This window comes from Peromyscus californicus, unplaced genomic scaffold (assembly GCF_007827085.1).
Source record: "Peromyscus californicus insignis strain IS unplaced genomic scaffold, ASM782708v3 Scaffold_11__1_contigs__length_118956290, whole genome shotgun sequence".
Classification (NCBI taxonomy): Eukaryota; Metazoa; Chordata; class Mammalia; order Rodentia; family Cricetidae; genus Peromyscus; species Peromyscus californicus.
This window is the reverse complement of record NW_026294402.1, coordinates 81,152,073-81,171,996: the sequence shown is the minus strand read 5'-3', so window position 1 is coordinate 81,171,996 and position 19,924 is coordinate 81,152,073. Positions and strand designations below refer to the sequence as shown.

General features: G+C 42.2%; 1 protein-coding gene across 1 annotated transcript in view; it reads left to right on the top strand.

The window, feature by feature from the left end:
• Positions 1-19,924, top strand: part of Me1 (malic enzyme 1) — a 117,814-nt gene that overhangs the window by 85,175 nt on the left and 12,715 nt on the right. Inside the window, exons 8-11 of the mRNA XM_052715891.1 lie at positions 3,634-3,731; positions 5,281-5,394; positions 17,206-17,311; positions 18,972-19,114. Coding sequence (XP_052571851.1) covers positions 3,634-3,731; positions 5,281-5,394; positions 17,206-17,311; positions 18,972-19,114 — 461 coding nt within the window. The remainder of the gene's footprint in view (positions 1-3,633; positions 3,732-5,280; positions 5,395-17,205; positions 17,312-18,971; positions 19,115-19,924) is intronic.

Below are 19,924 nucleotides of genomic sequence, written 5' to 3'. Positions count from 1 at the left end.
TCTGCCTCCCGAGTGCTGGGATTAAAGGCGTGCGCCACCACCGCCCGGCTCCCTTTTCTCTTTTGAACCCTGTGCTTTTCCCGTTATGCCCATGGATGTTGTCAATGAAAACAATTATGCAACTGTTTCAGCCCTGCAGTGCGGATAAGTGCTTTTGCATCCTGTCCTTGAAGGGACTTTTTTCTTTTTTGTAACAGACGTGTTATTTTAAGATACTGTTTTATGAAAATTATTTGATTTAAGGAAAACATAGCTAACTATACTAGTAATTTAAAATAATCTTAAATGACATCGGGTTTGCTTTCAAGTCATTTTACGCTTTAGGCTATTTCCTCCAGGGGGTTTCCTGTCCTGTCTTTGTAGCTGTTTTCTGACTGTGCTGAGATTCTGGTCTGTCGCTGTCTGCTGGCAATTGCTTGCTGTTAGTATCCTTGGAGTTAAGAAGATTTGCATGTGTGTGGTCCTCCATATCAAGTAAATAGATTTCACTTAGTTTTTCTCAGTATAGCATTATTTCCTGCCCGCCGCTGTGCCTGATGCTTTCTAGTCCATATCTCTGTCTGTTTGTTGGTTTGTAAATCTTCTTTTCTGTTGCTTTAGTGCAGTTTGCAGGAAGAGGAATACTAGTTGTGAGCACGTTCTGCCGTTTCCCACAGAGAACCATCCCTGCCTTCCCGTCCTGCACATGCTCTGCTGCTCTGTATGCCCTTGCAGCAAGGCTGTGGGCATCTCCCATGTCCTGCACTGCTGCTGCTGCATGCTTTGACCTTGAGCTCAGCCTGTTAAACCCACCGTCCTCCTCAATACTTCTAGTGGCGTCTGTTCTATTAATAGCGCATGAGGATTATAGTTATTTCATTACAAATTGGTCTTTTTAATTATATAATGTAATTTTTAGTTTTAATTAGATTTAACAAATTACTGTGCCAGTGTAAAGGTCTGATTTTATTGTTGTTTTTGAGACAGGCTGGCCTTGAATTTTGCATCATCCAGCTATAAACTGAGATTAGTCAGCAGTTGAGGTCATTCTTTGGTAAAAGATCAGAGAGATTTACAACCACAGCAAAACTTCTGTGTATATTAAAGACATATTACTTGCAAATTTATGCTAGGATAGCTCTTGTCCACAGTATTTGGTAGCAGGAACATTTTGAATTTCGTATTTTTCCTGATTTTAGAATGTGTGTGTGCATAGATATAATGAGACATTTTGAGGCTGGGATCCAAATCTAAACACAAGCTTCCTTTGTGTCCAGGGTGTACCATGTACATGTAAGTCACAGTGACGTCATACAGCATTTCAGCACTTGCACTTCAGCTACAATTCCTAAGATCAGGTGCGAGACATCTGCTGTCATGTCAGGGCTCAAAATACTCAGAGTCTGGGGGCTGGAGAGATGGCTCAGCAGTCAGGAACATTTCCTGCTCTTACATAGGACCAGAGTTCAAATCCCAGCACCCACACTGGACATTGCCGCACCATCTTCTGGCTCCTGTAGGCACCTGCACTCAGCTGCACACACATACACGTGCACATTCATACAATTAAAAAATCATTTAAAAAAATTTGTGAGTCTGAAAGAATGGGAATTTTCTACTAGAGACACACAACCTGTAGAACTTTGTAAAATTTTAAAAGAAAGCCCGTCTCTTTAGTATTATGTTAACAGTATTAGGTCCTCTTTAACAGCAGCAGTCCAAGGACAGGCCTTCCCTCTGTCTGATTTAAGTTTAATATAAGATTTAAAACAATTATGGATTTATTTTACAAACATGTTTTTATAAAATTTTAATTTTCTGCACTTGCTTCTCTACAAAGAAATTTAAAGTAGCTGCAAACTGTGTACAAAAATCGTGTTCACGGGTTGGAGAGACGGCTCAGTGGTTAAGAGCACTGACTGCTCTTCCAGAGGCCCTGAGTTCAACTCCCAGTAACTACATGTTGGCTCACAACCATCTATAGTGGGATCTGATGCCCTCTTCTGGAGTAAAGGCGTACATGCGGATGGAGCACTCATATACATAAAAAATGAAAAAATAAATCTTAAAAAGAAAATAGTCATTTTCACATTAAATTTTTGGTAGTTCTAAACTATGTTTCTGATCTTACCAACTGATGCTAGACAAAAAGACTAGACATTCCATTATGTCACTAGGAAATGCCATGGAATATGAATATATATATTTTAATGACTTAGAATCCAGTACAGTGAGAGGAGACTCATTCTGCCTGTTTATCCATGTCTGCAGTAAAGCATTTTGAATTTTATTAGAATGAACTGGCATCATCACAGGACAGTGGCACATTTTAATTAGACAACAAAACCTCATCTGTCTGTCTCCAAGTGTCCAGTTCCATGAGAAACAAAACAAAAACCAGAATAACGCCAAGTAGTGATGCTGGTAATGTTCCAACACTGACTTTTCAGCTGGTTAAATCTTGTGACATTGGGACAATCAGTAGATATCTTGGAATCATATGATCCCAGAGTTGGAAGTGAGCTTAGAATTCCTCACATCTAACTTTGGACTGATTTTCATCAGAAGAACCCAAGAAGAGCTAGTCTGTGATGCTGCTTGTGAGTAATTACTTAATATGGTAACTGGATGTCTAACCCTCCCTAATTTCATCTGAGCGTGTCTTGGTGTACAAAGCAGACATCATAGCATATTTCCTATATAAATCAGCCATATTTTGTACAGGATTTCTTTTGTTGTGGTTTTGGGGGTTTAACTCAGGCCTCCTGTGCACTAGACAGACATTCTGGACTGAGTCACATCATCAGCTCTTTAGACTCCATTTTCACTACATACAAAACAATGGGTTTGCCCAGTGTATGCCTTGCCACGGTTCATAAACATTGCAGTGGTCTTATTTGCATCTTGTCAGATCTAGATTTTACCAAGTAAAGGTATTCAAAGTTTGTCTAGACTTTGCTGCACACCTGAGTGATACTGAAAAAGTAGAATGTTATCTTGGAGGTGTAAAATGTTCATGAAGCTGGAAGGCATTGCAAGAAACTGCAGTTCTATGGTTCAGGAGTGAACCATGAAGAGATTGAGCTGTGTAGTCATGTTTAGAGCCAGAGTGCTAGTGCCTGCTCTGTGCTGTGGTGAAGTCCTGTGATTAGAATGGTGCCACTTTCTCTAAATTCTTCCAGCTAGTAAGCAGGGTGAACTGAAATCCACATCGTATCCAAACTCTAGCAAGGCATGGTGGTATATTCCTGTAATCCCAATATTTAGGAGGCTGAAGCAGGATGATTGCAAGTTTGAGGCTATCCTGGGCACATGCAGAGTTTAAGTACTGCCAGGGCTACATGAGAACCTGCCTTAAAAATTTAAAATAAAAAATGGGAACCAAACAGAACCCAGGCCCATGCTGTTACCCACCATCAAAGCAAGTCCCAGGGTCCCCTTTTGGGGGAGATTTCAAAGATTTAAGCTACTGTCTTAAAATACTAATGTCCCTAGCCTAATAATCTTGCCTCATAGGCCAGCGTGGAGACAGACACACGGTTCTCTTTCTGTCCTGTTAACCTGTCATGTGGTGATTTGGAGATGGGGATAAAAGCTTAGACTCCGGCAGGATCCATCTGAGGATTGCTCAAGGATATCTATCACTTGTTTTAGGAACAGCGTCCGTTGCGGTTGCGGGTCTCCTTGCAGCTCTTCGAATAACCAAGAACAAGCTCTCTGATCAGACAGTGCTGTTCCAGGGAGCTGGAGAGGTACCTTCCTGTGTAGTGCTTACTGCGTCTCGCTAACGTGTGGCTAGCTTTAGCTCAGTGCTTAAGGTCCTGAGTGCTCTCGTAGTGGTATATTACAGCTGTAGACTGAAGATTCTACAGGTTTTAAGGCATCTTGCATCATTATAGGAGACTTTGGAAGTGTAAATCATTTTAACAGTTTAAATTTGTGAAGTTATCAAATATTACCCTTGAGTTTGTTATGCATGTTTAAGGCTTGACACAGAATCAAGTTACCAATGTGTGTTGCATATGACAACCTCAATAAATTGAAGTTAGTATACTTATTGCCCACTGTCATAGTCATAAGTATTCCCAGCCCCACATACAGTCCAACCTGTACATACATAACTGTAATTGTTTTTAAGAAAATCATTTTGGATTAAAGGTACATAGTACATCAAAACTATTCAACATTATAACCAAGACATTTGAAATCATTGGAAGAAATTGTGAAGACCAAATTACATAGTTTATTGAAATCATTGCCAATACTCATTTAAAAGAAGAAAGTTAATTCACCTCCCAAACAGAACAAAAACGTTAATTTTCTTGTGAAAAAACTTTTAAATCTCTCAGAATTCAAAATGAGAAAATACAATGTCTAGATAGTCATTTTGAGAAAAAATTAAACTTAATATGACTATAAAGAAAACAAGTTGTTACATGGGTGGAAATGTGTATATGATGTGTTTTCATTTTGCTTATTTTGAAATTAAACATATGAGCTAGAGCTAATGTAAGTACATGAAAACATTCACTTTCAAACTGAAATTACAATCCAACCTACCTAACAGCCCTGACATGTTAGCTCTATTCTGGTAAGCCCCTCTGTAGTTCCACAAGTTTCTGGTGAATGACACAGGTCAGTTCTTGATTCTCAGCGGGAAAAACAATATTCCTGGTTGGATGACTTGTGGGCCCTGGTTTGTTCCTGAAAAGATGAGGTCTGTGGCATGTTACAGATTATCGCAGACTTCATCAAATTCCAAATAAGATGGTTTCGTTAATATTGGGAGAGATTTCGCAGTGCTTTCTTTGCATAAATTAAGAGAGTGAATAAACACTGGGCCACACGTAGTTCCTTTCGGTTTTATGCTGTCAAGATCCTATCAAATGAGCTCGCTTCTGTATTCAAGCTCAGTTGGAGGAGTGTCTTCCTGAGAGTAAGCCGTATAGTCCAGTGAGCCAGGCTGACAGTTGATTGTGTTAAATGTAGTGTTTTCGTGTTGTGCCAGTCCTGGTTGTGTAACTGGAATCCGATATACCGACAATCAGGGTGTCGCTGGCATGTCTGTGCTGACAAGCCAACTCTTCGCAGTGGTTGTGTATGAAATAAATAGCGGTCATTTTGCACACCCAGATGTGACGGAACTGCTGAGCTCCTCATTCGAATCAGTGACTGAAGCTCTGAAACTCGGTGGCAGAGTGTTTTAAAATTCCTTACTAGTGGACAAAATGATGAGTTTCTTACCCTCAGGAAGAGTGTGGAACAAGTGTAGAAATCTTTATTTTTATACTTTCTTTTCAGGCTGCCCTGGGGATTGCTCACCTAATTGTTATGGCCATGGAGAAAGAAGGTTTATCAAAGGAGAAAGCCAAAAAAAAGATATGGCTGGTTGACTCAAAAGGATTAATCGTTAAGGTAAGAAAGGACCACTTCGCCGGGCGGTGGTGGCGCACGCCTTTAATCCCAGCACTCGGGAGGCAGAGCCAGGTGGATCTCTGTGAGTTCGAGGCCAGCCTGGACTACCAAGTGAGTTCCAGGAAAGGCGCAAAGCTACACAGAGAAACCCTGTCTCCAAAAAACCAAAAAAAAAAAAAAAAAGAAAGGACCACTTCGTGTGCCTGTCCTAGTGACCATTTAAAAGCCGACTGATTGTTCTTGGTGCCCCTTTAAGAAGTCGTTCTGAAAGGTTAGCATTTATGGGCGAGGGAAGTCAGTCAGTGAGTGAAGTACTGACCACCGTGCAAGCACAAGAACTTGAAGTCAGTCCCCAAAACCTACATTTCAAAGAGCCAAGCACAGTGGCACAAGCTTGTAATCCAGGGTGAGGAAGCCCAGACAGGTGGGTCCCTGGAGCTTGTGGGCCAGCTAGTATAACCTACTGGGTAAGTTCTAGGTCAGTGAGAGAGCCCATCTGAGGCAAAGAAGTGGTAGATGGCGGGTAAACAGCTATGCCTGGAGTTACATACATGTGCACCTGTACACCCAAGACTGTATGTACGTACACACACACACACACACACACACACACACACACACACACACACACACGCTAATAAACAGGATCATGCCATTCAGATGTACTGATCTGCTCTTGAATGAAGAGGAAAACTGTCTCGGGAATGGCTTCCATTGTGAGTGAACCCTCACAACTCTGGCTCATCAGTCTTCTAGAATTAGCTCAGTTTTCCACTGAGGCAGCTGGATGCAGGCACGGATGAGACACCTCTGTGCACACTTTGGGAAGAGCTGTCTGTCACACACAGCCGGTTAGGAAGGAAGGAGGGAGTGAGAGAACCACCCACATACCTGCTGCAGTGCCACAGTTCTTGAAGTTGAAGGGATGGTGAGGAGAAGGACTTAGTAGACGGGCTGTCGGAAGGAGCCCTGGTTTTTCCTTTACAGTGACCGAGGCCTCCTTTGTGCGGTTATTGTGAAAACCTAGTAGTGACAGGTATGGAACCTGGCTGCAACATGGCTTCTGTCACTGGGGTGTCACTCTTTTAAACTTGTATAAAATACACACAAACCTCCTTTTGTGAAGACTGATCAGTGATAAGCTGTGTCTTCTGCAGCATGGCATGGAAATGACCTGAATGTGACTTTCAGGAAGGTCGGCCTACATGTATCCAGAGCTTTTGGAAGTTGATATTGCCGAGTCAATTGTCTCCATTCTTGGAAATCTGTCCTAGAATTAGTATGTTTATATTGTTTTAGGTGTGAGGGTATTATTAAGACAGTATTTGCAATACGTTAATTGTAATGGTGATCTGTTACATTCCAAAACATAATAGTCATATAGATTGTGGAATAGCTGCAAGTATGATAAATACGTTTAAAACTGTTTTCAAAGTGCAGCAAATGACTTGTTAAATGAATCAGTGGGAAAAAAAGAAAATGCATGTTTTATATAGTACTTGATTTAAGTAAATGATGTCTGAAAGATACAGAAGACAAACATCAACTGTATTTGACTTTATAAGGTTATTATTACAGTTGTTAGAATGCTGGAGTCCAACCCCAGGGCTTCGCACATCCTAGGCAAATGCTACACCACTGAACTATACCCCTTGTTCCTAGAACTTAGTTTGTTGGATCTTTTTGTATATTCCAAGTTCTTAGCAAGTATAATTCTTAAAGGCTAGAAAAAAATGTTTAAAATGGTCATACATTGACAATTTTTGCCTTAAAAGGAGAGAAAGTCTATGTATAGCTATTAATTTAAAAGTGTTGAATGTTGCTTTCTTTTTTGAGATAGGGTTTCACTCTGTAGCCCTGGATGACCTGAACCTCACTCTGTAGACCAGGCTAGCCCCAAACTCACAAGATATGCCTACCTCTGCCTCCTGAGTGCTGGGATTAAAAGTGTGTACCACCACCACCTGGCAACCAGCAAGTATAGCCTCGACTTAAAGATTTGTTGCTTTCAAGAATCAGAGTGACTGTAAACAACTGTGTACTGTGGTCACATCACATATATTGTAGTTGGGAAATACTGTTCGCCGAATGAAATTTTCCATTAATCAGGCATTGTTCTAGATTCCAGTAAGTGTACAATAGGCCCTTGATTTCAGGATGCTCACAGCATGAGGGAGAAAAATCAAATTACCAGTTACAGAACAATAGGAGTGCTGTTAGAGAGGTGGTGTCATGGCATCATTGTACAGAGGGGGCACTTGTCACTGCTGTGGAGAAGAGGGAAGGAAGACTGAGGGCTCCCCAAAGCATGGGCGTCTCTAAGGCTAAATGGAAAAGAAAGAGTCCGGAGTTACCGTGGAGTCTCCACGGAGATCTGAAATCCCAGTAAATGAAACTACAAGGAAGCATGGTGACAGATCCTGGAGAGCCCTGACGGAAGGGTCTTCGTAGTCACATATGTAACTAGTCCACACCTGGTACCAGTGTGCTGAGGGACAGATGAGGGCTCTCTGGTGGAAGACTGGGCATGTGCTAAGAACATGCTCTGCTGTAAGAGACTGAGTGTAGAGTGGAAGGGAACACAGGACAGGTGACAGGTGACACAGGGCACGCGAGCGCTGCGAGGAGGAAGCAGGAAGGCTTTCCTTTTCAGTCGTCCTGACGGCATTGTGGGGGTGGTTTGAAAGAAGGTACAGTGAGAAAAAGAAACAGTTGTCAGAGGTCTGAGAGAGAGGGGCTCGATCCCGTGTATGTCTAAGAGGAAAGGCTGAGTACTGAGCGCTTAGGAAATGTGAAGGAGGATAGGGTGGCTGGACTCCCAAGACATCTAGGGATAAAAAGAATTAGAGAAGACAGGTGGAAGGAAAGAGTGAGATGGGCTGACACGAAGCAAGTTCAGGATGCCTGTGGAGTCTACGGGGAATGTCCCTTCAGTGGTTGGAGATCCAGGACTGACATTAGGATAAGATCTGAGCTGGAGAGAGGAACGAGGGACCCTTTACACACATGCTAGATGCCACGTAAAACAACTCATCTTGTCCCAGGAATGTATGACATTCAAGAACCCACCTAGAGGGAATCCATGACTCCAGTTTCTTGTCACTTTACAATGTGAATCCACACAAGCATGCATAGCTGCTTTATCACAAGTCTGCAGGGCTGAGACTCTAGGTTCCATGGGTCACAGTACTCGGAATGACTGTAGTTGTTGGCTAGACCCAGCTGGCAACTTTCACTGCATGTCCTTTACCTGCCAAAATTAGGAGGTACATACATTGTGCTTGCTAAGATGAAATTATGTTTTAAAAGGCTTTGTACACTTAATAGCCTGTACACTAAGACATACTAAGTTTCAGTTAATCAATGCTTCATGCCATTAAACAGCTGAAAATACTGTATTGATTTTTATTGTGAAACTAATGAATTGTAGACAAGCTAGAAAATTAGCTTAGTTCTGCTTTCAAATTTACGCCATTCTTTTGTGTGCTGGTTTTCATCTTTAGTTATCCTTACATATCTTCTGAGAGTCAGTAATAATTTTGCTCATAGTATATTAAAGAATCATAAAATTTAAAGTAGAACATTTTCTTGGCAAAACTCCTTCACACTTTAAAGACTTAAAAAACCCCAAAGCTAAAGACTAAGGTATGGCGACTTGTCTTTGGAGGGTTACCATAACTGAATAGTTTTTATTGTAGGATGTTTTCTATTTACACTTTTTATGTCCTGGCTGTAGCCCTTCCTACTATTTGCCTATAGCCACATGTGCAGTAGGAGTTTTACTATAGATTGTCAGTAATATAATATAATATAAAATAAAATAAAATAATATAATATAATATAATATAATATAATATAATATATAATATAATATGTCAGTACTAGTATAGTTGGATCAGTTATTTGGTTATTGATGATACCCTATGTAGTATTTTATAGCAAGAAATAATTGATATCAATTTAGTCACCTAAGTTAATACATTTTAGTATAAATAAGCCAATACTTGCTAAAAATACATATAAAAGTCTTCCCAGGTGACGAGAGAGAACAGTGTGAGAGACAGGATTGCCAGCTGAGCCGTCTCTCATAGTGACGCCTGCCAAGTGTTGCCAGAGAGGACAGGAAGCCACAACATAGACGGGGCCATACTCGGCCTCTTGCTTAAGTGGCTTTTGCTAATAAGCCAATTCAGTGCTTAGAGAGAGTACGGTAGGAACTTACATTCATGTACCAGAGGCTGGTCAGAAGGTGATTTTTACCTCAGTTTTATTTTCTTCTGTTCCAAGTAGTTTACTTCTTTTTTGGTTTACAGTTCACTATTTAGATCCAGTAGAAAGAGATAGTGAAAAAAGGTATGTTATGTGCTATAATGACAGTTGGGATAATATTATTTTCTTTATGAAAAGAAATGTGTAGGGCTTGAAACTCCAGGCTGTGTGATGTTTTCCTTTCCTGTGTTGCTTTGTGAAAATCTGAGAGTGAGGTGTACCACTTCAGCAGTGGTTAACATTTTATAACTGCTCTGATGGAAAACAAACATCTACCTGCATGCCAGGCGGTGGTGGCACACACTTTTAATCCCAGCACTTGTGAGGCAGAGGCAGGTGGATCTCTGTGAGTTCGAAGCCAGTCTACTTTACAGAGTGAGTTCTAGGCTAGCCAGGACTGCACAGAGAAGCCCTGTCTTGAAACCCCACCCCACCTCCAATCTATCTGCTATGAGATATAGTAGCTTGGAAACAAGTACCCAGTTTGATTACTTTCTTCCTTTCCAATTCAAATAGAAGATGGCCTGTGCATTTGTAGGTATTCAGAAGAACAACAGTCTTTGATTATATGCATTTTTTTAACAGGAAATAATGACTATTGATATTAATGTTCAGAATTATTATTGTGAAGTTCATTTCCTACTATCTTAAATCTTAGGTGCCTTTGAAAAAGCATGTTTAGTGTTGTTGCGTCTTCTTGTATTAAGAAGCAACACAAAATAAGGAGGGAACAGAGATTAAAGAGGCAGCCTAACAAAGAAATGTCTAGCTATCCCTAATCTGTTTGGCACAGAGACAGAAGGAAGAAAGGGAGAGAGGAGGGACCCAGGAATGGGGGAGGAAAGGAAGGCGGCAGGCTACCAAATTTGGGATTTCTGAGTAAACAGATGCCCACAGTTTGCTAAGAGAAGGCAAAGAGCGAGGGTTCCTGGTAGCAGAGAACGTGATTGTGGTAAGAAAGTAGGGCGCGAGGTCATGTGTGCATGTGTGCACATGTGAAAGGTTAGCATGTGAAAGCACATGGGCAACAGGGTCAAAGACTGGAAATCCCTCCCACCAAATGTGACATGTAACAGCATGTGCAGAAAAATGCCCACATATGTGTATATGTATGTATGTATGTTTGTATGTATGTACATGTACACACACACACACACACATACACGCACATGCACGCACACGCACACACACACAGTGCCTAGCTCTCCAGCCCAATTCCTTGCTGGGAAGTGCCATCTTTCCATCTTATTTCTACCATGTCTGTGTGTCCTTAATCCAATTCCTTGGACACAGAACCTGGAAAGCCCATCTGGGGCCCCCCAGACCCCACTCTCTGCCTAAAGCAAAGGAAAAAAGGAAAAAGAGACTGTTTCCATATACAGCAGAAGTGACTAGCATAGGAGTATGTCCAAATTAGTGCTGTAGGGTGGTCTGTATGTCAAATGTGTTGCTGATTGGTCAATAAATAAACCACTGATTGGCCAGTGGCCAGGCAGGAAGTATAGGCGGGACTAACAGAGAGGAGAATTGAGAGAACAGGAAGCTGGGTGGGGGAGACACTGCCAACTGCTACCATGACAAGCCGCATGTGAAGATCCCGGTAAGCCACGAGCCATGTGGCAAGGTATAGATTTATGGAAATGGATTAATTTAAGCTATAAGAACAGTTAGTAAAAAGCCTGCCACGGCCATACAGTTTGTAACCAATATAAGTCTCTGTGCTTACTTGGTTGGGTCTGAGCAGCTGTGGGACTGGCGGGTGACAAAGATTTGTCCTGACTGTGGGCAAGGCAGGAAAACTCTAGCTACAAATTAGTTTGTTTTTGGGGGTGGGGTGATGAGCCACAACTTTAGAAAAATAAAAGTAGACAGTAACAGGCACCAGCTGCAGCATCAGCAGATGTAGCCAAGGCTGCCCCATTCTGGTCGTTTCTTCCTAAGCGTGGAAAATACTTGGCAGACTATTTTTTTGTCTCTTGGTTCTGCTTGTGTCCTGCAGAGCCCTTCAGCAATGCTAATGTACTGTTCCATGGTTCCTGGCTGTCTTTCAGTGTTCACTCAGCATTTGTAAGTCACACCAGGAAAAAATCCGTGGGGACTGGGCTGTGGGAGATTTATGCTTCTTACTCGTTGGAGTGTATTCTGCCAAGTTTGGCCTTCCATGGCCAAGACCTGCCAGTGGTTACTGTGATTAATAAAGCAAGATGTCCGCAATAAAACTCACATCTTTCCATTTTCATGGAGATAAGTGACAAATTTATTTAACACTATATGCTGGAGGAGTTTGGGGGATGTTCAGTACAGTGTTTATGACTCTTTAAGACTTGCTTCACATTCTAGGGAATTTAGAGGGTCTAGGTACATAACTGTTTTTCATTAAACTCGGGTTGTTTTCTCCACAGTATTATCAGAAATCTGTGATTACAAAGTTATGTGTTCATTTCTCCTTGTCAGACGTGTCATTTAGAGTTGTCTGAAACCATATGCCTTTAAAAAGCGTATCTGTAGGGTTGTAATAGATGGTTTAAAACAGTTATTCCCCAAACCGGTTAGTCATTTCTCATCACCTAGGGGGAGCCTGAGGCAGGATAGAAGACACGGAAAATCCTGGGGACAGAGGGAGAGAAGTCCCTCCCCCAGGCATCCAGCTGAGGGCTCTCCCAGTGGAGAAGCAAGAATGTTAGCACAGTGAATGGCAGCTCATGGCCTTGTCCCAACTGTAAACTAGTTTTCTGGGAGTCTTACAAAAACCAGAAACCCTTTTTATAGGAAAAAGACATGTACTAAACTCCATATTCAACCCAAGCACCTGCCGATTTTACCTTATCAGATTATCATTCTGTCCAAGGCAACTGTAACCACTCCAGAATCTCATTATCAAAGGAGAGAGAAGATGAGAAATGAGAGCCACCAAAAGGGTATAACTGCTTAATGTTAGTGCAATTGTGACTCTACTGTGCGGGGCCATACTTACACTTGGGTGTCTGATTTCTCTTGGAGAAGCCCACATCATGCTCTCAGGCGTGGTTTTTCTCCAAGCCCCTCTCTTTCTTCCAACACTCATGCTTAAGCTCATAAAATATCTTCAATAACATCTCCAACTACGGGCCAATGAGATAGCTCAGCAGATAAGGCCACTTGCAATACAAGCCTGGTGACCCCAGTTCAATCCCCAGAATCCGTGTAACAGTGGAAGGAGAGAACCAATTCTCACAAGTTGTTCTTTGGCTTCCACAAATATAATGTAGCTAGCACACACATTACTTCCCCACAAATAATAATAATAATAATAATAATAATAATAATATTCCATTGTGATAGCTCGAGCTCATTGGAATCTGTTTCCTCTATTAGAGAAGGTAGTGCAGTTAGACAGGTTCCCTCAACTGTTGAATCAGCTTGAAGAGCAAATCCCTGGCATGTAGGGTCACTTGGCGCTTTGGGGAACAGTTTTCATGATGTAGCTTTGCATTAGGGAAGGCTGCTCTCTCTAATGCCATGGCCAGGAGTCTGTTTCACCGCAAACAGGAGAGCTGGCCATACCGTGGTTGCTACCTGTTCCTCAGCACCCGCCTGTTGCTTGTCGCCCAGGCTCTAAAGCCTGCTGCATCCACCTAAGCCAGATTAATATGACCACATGTTTCCAGAAGAGCCATGTGACTGCCACTGCGTTATCCTCATTCCTCATTTTCTTTCCATTTGTAGTGAGAGTGCATCCATTTAGTGACTGCTGAGTTTACTGCAGAAACTCTGAACAGACGCTGAGAGCTGAGGAAAGTGGTGGACCCAGCTTAGTGTTTGACCTTGAACATGGAGGAGGTTATGCTGGAAGCAGTGTGGAGCCCTGCAGCACTAGGGCCTTGAGAGCATAGGCTGGGATCTCACTTCTACAATTGCAACTGTATGCATTTCTGTGGAGAGTAGTAAGCCAAAATTGTATCGGTTTTGTTTAGAATGCTTGCAGCTGAAAGTTACTATTCCCAGGAAATATGCCTTCCCAAGCCAGAATTTAACTGGTATCTCTACTGGAAATTTCACTATGTAAGACTCAAACTAACCATGAATTTTAGCTCAGACTGCTTCCAGAAATTGTTCAGAAATAGTTTAGATATTAAAAACTGTAACTGTTAATGATTCCAAAATTTTTTTCATGACCAGAATTTCTTTTTTCTTTCTAATAAGGCAAGATGATATTTGCCAACTACCAATAAGGGAACTGAGTGGGCAGAGAGATTGCAAAAGCATTCATTTTCTTAAACCGTTTCAAGGAGAGGAGCCATTAACTCCTGGAGTCATTAGGACTAATGTTAGGTTAAAACAGGCACATACAGCCAGTACTGAAACTGCTCTGGTTGTGGCCCAGTCTGTGTTGTCACAGCTTGAGGACACACAGCAGTGGATTCTTTTCATTCATCTTTGGGTCAAAGTGGAGAGCGCTGTTGATGTTTGCCCTGTGGCTCTACACTTCCTTCAGGTTGGGCCCACATCTGCCCCATACTGCTCCGTGTGGGTGTGTGGTGGTATTGTGTTCCCCAAAATATTATATACCCTAATAAACTTATGTGGGGTCAGAGAACAGAAAAGCCACTAGATACTTAGGATAGGCAGTTGTAGCACACACCTTTAATCCTAGCATTCCAGAGGCAGAAATCCATGTGTTCAAGGATACAGCCAAGCATGGTGACTCACACCTTTAATCCCAGAAAGCGAGCCTTTAATCCCAGGGAGTAGTGGTAGGAAGCAGAAAGGTATATAAGGCATGAGGACCAGAAACTAGAAGCATTTGGCTGGTTAAGCTTTTAGATGGTTAAGCTTCAGGCTTTCAAACAGCAGTTCAGCTGAGAGCCATTGGGATGAGGACACAGAAGCTTCCAGTCTGAGGAAACAAGACCAGCTGAGAAGTTGGCCAGGTGAGGTTAGCTGTGGCTTGTTCTGTCTCTCTGATCTTCCAGAATTCACCCCAATACCTGGTCCGGGTTTGATCTTATTAATAAGAACTTTTTAAGATTCATGCTACATGGGTGGGCCCAGCGGCAGACTCCAAGGAATTGCAGTGGTACAAGGGGACAGGTGGATAGATGTATCAATCAGTTCTTAAGACTGACGCAGGAACTGTCATTCTAGCCCACATTTTAGTAACCAGTGCAAGCCATATGTTCCAGTTCAAAAACCCAGGCAAGGGAGAAACAGAAACCCCCAACTTGGTGGTTCCATTTAGGATCTTCCAACACTCAGATGCGGAATGGCACTCACACAACCACTCTGTTTCCCACTGTTTGATGTTTGATGTTGCATTTGTCATAAGGTAGACTTTGTGCTCAGATTCTGAGCATATTTAATGCAGGCTGGGATAAGCTCTGCTGTTCCAGTTAGGTTTAATAGGTGCATTTTTTAAACTGGGGGTGGGTTCATTGAACAGTACCCCCATGGTGAGCATGGTGAGCAGAAAGTGTCTGTGCAGTCTGCTTTTGGTGGATGGTCCTGCCGAGCTACTTAGCAGAGAGCACAGACACAGGACAGAAGGACAGAAAACAATTGGATTTTTTATATCTCTAACTCATTTGTGAGAAATCCTTTGATATGCCAAATGCCTATTTTTTCCTGTTTATGACTAAAACCTTATGATTAGGCCCACTCATTCTTTCCATGCCAATGTGCTGCCTAGTGTTTGTTATGGATCTGTGCAAATGAAGTAAATTCCCTGCCTGTGATGTTGACAGATCAGCATAAGAGCACTCAATAAGATTGCCCCTTAGGACCTCAGATTATGTAAGAACTGTGAAATGTTCAGTATTATCATAGTTTTTAGTTATTAAAAAGCAATTAATATCTTGCTGCAAACACAAAAGAAACTAGTCTGTGTATGTACTTGCTATTAATTAGTTTAAAATTAATTTATGGGGGCTGGAGGTATAATGCAACAGTGATGCTAAAATTATCTTGCTTTATTGTAAGGAAAAGCAGTCTGTTCATGAGAGGAATAAAGATTTGGAATTATTTGACAGTTACTGTTTTTTAGTATCTAAACCATTTCCTCACATGTGTGAAGGTAGGACTCAGTCTCCAATACCAAAGAAGTTTCTATCAAATGAGTTCTCTCAGATTTAGGATTAATCACAAAACACAAGTGAACAATTTGATATTTCCTGATTAAAGTAGAAATCAGAATAGTTTTTCAAGTAAACATGACTAATGAGAATATGGGCCGAAATATCCAGCTTGCTATTGCTAGTATTCTCTATTGCCATGGGTTGGAATGGAAGCTTGGGATTTGATTGTAAATGAATGAAGGGGCTTGTTTTCATGGTGTCTCAGATGTAGTGTATGTTGATGCATGGAGCAGAAAGAATGGGGAAAACTTCATGGAATACAGCAATGACCAATGGTGCACTCTCTCTTTTGGAAGCCACCCAATCCAATGTCACGTTTATAATGCAAAGCAGTGGCACACAAATAGCAACTTGTAGCAGACTGGGATAAAGTGTTCCCAAATTATAAGGGGCTGGAAATATGTTCCTTTCCTTCAACAGAAGTTGTTTGTTTGTTGGTTGGATTTTTATCATAGCTGATAATGGTCCAAGTGCTTCCCATGTTCCTATCATTTCTTTAACCCTCAGTGACCTGCTGAGGCATAAGTTCCTACTTTACTTGTTTACAGAGAAGGAAACAAATAGAAAGGGGTTCATATGTTTTAGATTTTCCAGGATTCTGTATATTGCTTTTAGAAGCAAATAAATCTGGGCCGAAGAGATGATTCAGTGGGTATAGTGGTTCCCACACAATCATGAGGACCTGAGTTCAAACCCCCAAACTCACATAAAGTACATGGCTGTAATTCCAGCAACTGATAGGGTAATGTGGCAAGTGGCGACAGGAGATATCCTGGGAGCTTGCAGCTCAGTTAATGGGGTATACAATGATGAAGAAGGACTCTGTCTCAAACAAGATAAAAGGTGAAGACCAGCAGCCAAGGTTGTGTCTGACCTCCCCATGTGCTCTGTGCCTGAACTCATACACATGACCCGCGCGCGCACGCGCGCGTGCACACACACACACACACACACACACACACACACACACACACACACACTTTAAAGCAAGGAGACTGTACCAACTTCAGGCCTGACCATTAGCATTCAGTCTGGCATCCAGCATTTGGAGAGCTATCCAGGGCAGTTCTGTGCTGTAGTGCAAAGGCAGTCCCAGTTACTAATGCCTGTTGTAAGTTGTGGTCACTTACAATCTCTGAACCTGTGTCCTCGTGTGTAAAATAACAGTGACTATACTTGGCCTGTGTCTCAAAGCTCTTGTTGGATTTGTTTTGCTCACTACTGTGTCACCATTGTCTGGAACACTATCTGCCATGGAAATATTTGTCGAAGGACAAGTGAAGTACTACAGTGACCTATAGAGAGGGCCTCAAGAGTAGATGCCATGGGTAGGACACCAGATGCTAAGCAGGAGTGCTAGCAGTATGGAATATTTGATGTGCCTCTGACCCATGCATTTGTAATACTTTTACTTCTCATTTGCATTACTTAGGGGCGTGCTTCTCTCACAGAAGAGAAAGAGGTATTTGCCCATGAACATGAAGAAATGAAGAACCTAGAAGCCATTGTTCAAAAGATAAAACCAACTGCCCTAATAGGTAATTTTTTTCTTCCTTTTCCTTTAATTTGGCCTGTTTAGCACTATTTTGCTTTTTAAAAATTGTAGCCTTTGGAATCCAGAAAGAAAATGTGCTCACTCAGGTAGCGGGGGTCCCCACAGGCACTGAGATGTAATTCAGTTCTACTTTCCTAGTATTCCTGATTGGAACTTAAGTGTGGCCTTTGTGCTGTGTCAGCCTGCCAACATCAGCCAGTCAGCCCTTTTCCAGGCTTCACTACTCCAGGTAGACAGTCCTTTTTGAGCGTGCTGGAAACCCACCCCCAGAGTACTAGTCTGTGCCTTGAGATGGATTTCAGTTGTCATCAAAGTGAAGGGATTGTGGAGGGAGAAAGGAAAGGATGCCAACTGACATCTAGTGGGTAGAGGTCAGTAATGTTGGTAAAAAATCCTGTGGTGCACAGGGCAGCCTTGCATGAGGAACCATGCCCACAGTACACTGGTTATCCCATGAGGAACCATGCCCACAGTACACTGGTTATCCCATGAGGAACCATGCCCACAGTACACTAGTTATCCCGTGAGGAACCATGCCCACAGTACACTAGTTATGCCGTGAGGAACCATGCCCACAGTACACTGGTTATGCCGTGAGGAACCATGCCCACAGTACACTAGTTATGCCGTGAGGAACCATGCCCACAGTACACTAGTTATGCCGTGAGGAACCATGCCCACAGTACACTGGTTATGCTGTGAGGAACCATGCCCACAGTACACTAGTTATGCCGTGAGGAACCATGCCCACAGTAGTCAGTCACGCTGAGATCCGGGAGCTCTGAATGAGATCCCTAGAAGACACAGTAGCTTGCACCCCACCTATCATTATGATCTTCCTCAGGTACTCCCACACTGTGTGTGCACAGTGCAGTGTGGGGTGTGCAGCTGTGCATGCTGAGTATCCCTACCTCCCATCCCAGCTTTGGGAAGTGGACACCGGAAGACAGGACAGGAGCTCAGCCTGAGCTCTATGAGACCTGCTTTAAAATCCATAGACAAAATGCTTAATGTGTTCAAATTCTGTGCTTAAAACCTCTAAGGAAGTTGTTATAGTTTGTTCCTATTCCCATGTATGTCTGTCTACTTTCAACCATAGTGTATTCTTAGAAGTGCGTTTGCAGTAGTTGATAATACTGCAGATGATGATCAGGAATCACAGAGAACTTTATCAAGCTTTCAGTGTGTTTTACACAGTGCATTCTTCAGCTTACTCCTTTTCACCTTCATTAGCTGCTTGATTCTGCCTTCAGCAAGTGGTTATTTCAGTTTCACAATAGAATGAGATGATTATTACCGTTGCCTATAAGGACACAATTACCACAGTCTACTCAAAATTGCTTAGAGAGAATGTATTAGATTAATACATTCATGGTTTAGTTTCCTGATACAAATGCTTGGAACCAGAGTTCCTAATGATTGACTTGGAACTCTGTATTGTGAGTCTATTGTCATACCTGTGACTTATAAAGGCTCTTGTTGGTTTAACCCTGAAGATGACTGGCCGTGAGCAACACTGTTTCATCACTAGACTTCAGTGTGAACATTCTGTCCTTTGTTGCTGCCCTATCTCATTGTCTGGGGGCCTGCGCCTCTTGGATAAGCTAACCAAGGACCGTCCTACTCCCCCATTTCCTTTTTAGGAGTCGCTGCGATTGGTGGTGCTTTCACAGAACAAATTCTCAAAGATATGGCTGCCTTCAACGAACGGCCCATCATTTTTGCTTTGAGCAACCCAACCAGCAAAGCAGAGTGCTCTGCAGAGCAGTGCTACAGAATGACCAAGGTGAGCAGTCGGATGGTGGTTAGTTAGTTACAGGAAGCCTAGGATGCCCAAGGTGCTGATCACACCCTCCTGACATCAGACTTACTCCATCAGAACCAGAAGATGCGTGAACACACCACAGGTGTGACTGCCTCCTCTCCCCTGTGTTGAATCACTCTTCTCAGCGTCAGTAAATAAATCAACTGTGTATGTGTTCGTGATAACTTTCCTTGAGTGATTTGGAAAGTAAGACTTAAATATAAAAAGGAAAGGGAAGAGAAGAAAAAAAGAGAGAAAAAAGAAAACAAAAAGGAAAGGGACAGGACTTAGCTTGGGATGGTCCGAAGCTCTCTTTAACTAGCTGTTTCTGAGCATCGAAGCATACAAGATGAAACCACAGTTTAGTTTTTGCTTAGCTAAATTTTGGGTTTGGATTTTGATGCCATGGGTGGAGGATCTGGGCAGCTATGCTGATACCCAGCCAGGCTGGCATGGAATCCTCAGGGCTCAATACTTCACTGTTTTTAAAAATAAAAAGTTAATTTTATACTGTGTTTGAACTACCATATATTTGACTGATAGGTTGGCCAAATGCTTTTTACTCTCTTCAAAGACTTGAGAATATCATTTTAACAAAAATGAAGTTAGTTTTATGCATCTAAATCCTTTATTTATGTGTAATAGAGTAGAGAAGGTAAACACAACACGAAGTGGAGATAGTGTGTACAAGCCGGAGCTCGAAGGCTCGACTTTGTAAGCAGTGTCCCGAGAGCTCATCACTGGAATGAACGTGTTTTTAACAAGGAGCCATTGCGTGCTCTCTCTCTTATC